This window comes from Aphis gossypii, chromosome X (assembly GCF_020184175.1).
Source record: "Aphis gossypii isolate Hap1 chromosome X, ASM2018417v2, whole genome shotgun sequence".
NCBI classification, from domain to species: domain Eukaryota; kingdom Metazoa; phylum Arthropoda; class Insecta; order Hemiptera; family Aphididae; genus Aphis; species Aphis gossypii.
The window spans coordinates 58941420-58942731 of NC_065533.1; the positions used below are offsets into that span (position 1 = coordinate 58941420).

Sequence of the window (1312 nt, forward strand, 5' to 3'; positions counted from 1 at the left end):
ATTACTGTCTTATCTTATTATTTACACACCGTTTTAAATTTTAATATAATAATGTCCAACTGTTCAAAGTGCAAGGACACACTAATTTCGGAAGACGAAATTGTCTGTTCGGAGTGCGATAGTAAATACCACTTCACTTGTGGGGGTCTAAATGCGCTAACTTTCCAAAAACTTTCTAAAAATACAAAAAACAGATGGGTCTGCAACGTATGCAAATACAAATGGGAAATCTCAAAGAAAAATATGGATACCAAATCAACAGATTTCACATTACAAGACCTTGCCAATTCAGTTAAATATATGAGTGAAAAATTCGATGACTTCAATGGTACTGTAAACAAATTACTTGACGAAATGAAAGAAATACGTAAAGAGAACACACAACTTTATGAGAACAATAAGAGGCTTTCTCAAGATATAGAGAATCTCAAATATCGTTTGGATAGCATTGAACAAAATACTCTTGATTCAACAATAGAAATAATTGGTATACCTAAGGTAATCAACGAGAAATGTACAGATACAGTGATAAAGCTTGCGGCAGTATTAAACACAGTCATAACCGTAGTGGAAGCTTATCGCGTTCCTATTACGGTAAATGGTGAACATAAAATTATAGCTCGTCTTACAAAGCCGGGTATGAAAAATGCCATAATCGCTAACTGTAAACAAAATAAAACACTAAATCTATCCAACATTAATCCCGAGTGGTCTAATGATAAGCGCCTATATATAAATCAACATCTCACTAAACACAAAAGACAACTTCACGGTAAAGCCAGAGCCACAGCAAAAGAAAAAGGTTACAAATACGTATGGATCAACCAGGACGCAGAGATCTTAATCAGAAAAGACGAAAAGGCAAAGGTACGAAAAATCTTTTCTGAACAAGATCTTCTCCTACTTTAATATCTCTCCGATAAATATAACTATTAGATTTTAATTAACTTGTTCTAATGAAACCCAATTGCATGTACTACAATCACTGTATAGTTATTATCTGTTTTATTTTGTCATTAATGATTATTGCACACTATATTTACACAGACTTAGGATCAATCTGTATCCATCATTCATTATTTAATTCAATTTATTTATATATATATATATACTACCACACTAATATAAATTTATCTAAAACAAAAATAACCATCTCTTTACATCACAATTATGGCTCATAACAATATATTATTTAATAATTTTCTATCAAAACAATACCTAAATGACAAAATATTCGTTCATGAATTAAAAAACAAAATGAATAACAAAGACACAAGTTTTAATTTAATCAACATGAATATCCGTAGTATAA

At 30.5% G+C, this 1312-nt stretch overlaps 1 protein-coding gene across 1 annotated transcript; it reads left to right on the plus strand.

Moving 5' to 3' along the window:
- The first annotated feature begins 243 nt into the window (after positions 1–243).
- LOC126552570 (uncharacterized) lies at positions 244–909 on the plus strand. Its single transcript, XM_050207285.1, has one exon. It carries the CDS (start codon positions 244–246, stop codon positions 907–909), a length of 666 nt encoding a protein of 221 aa, XP_050063242.1.
- Positions 910–1312: the final 403 nt, after the last annotated feature.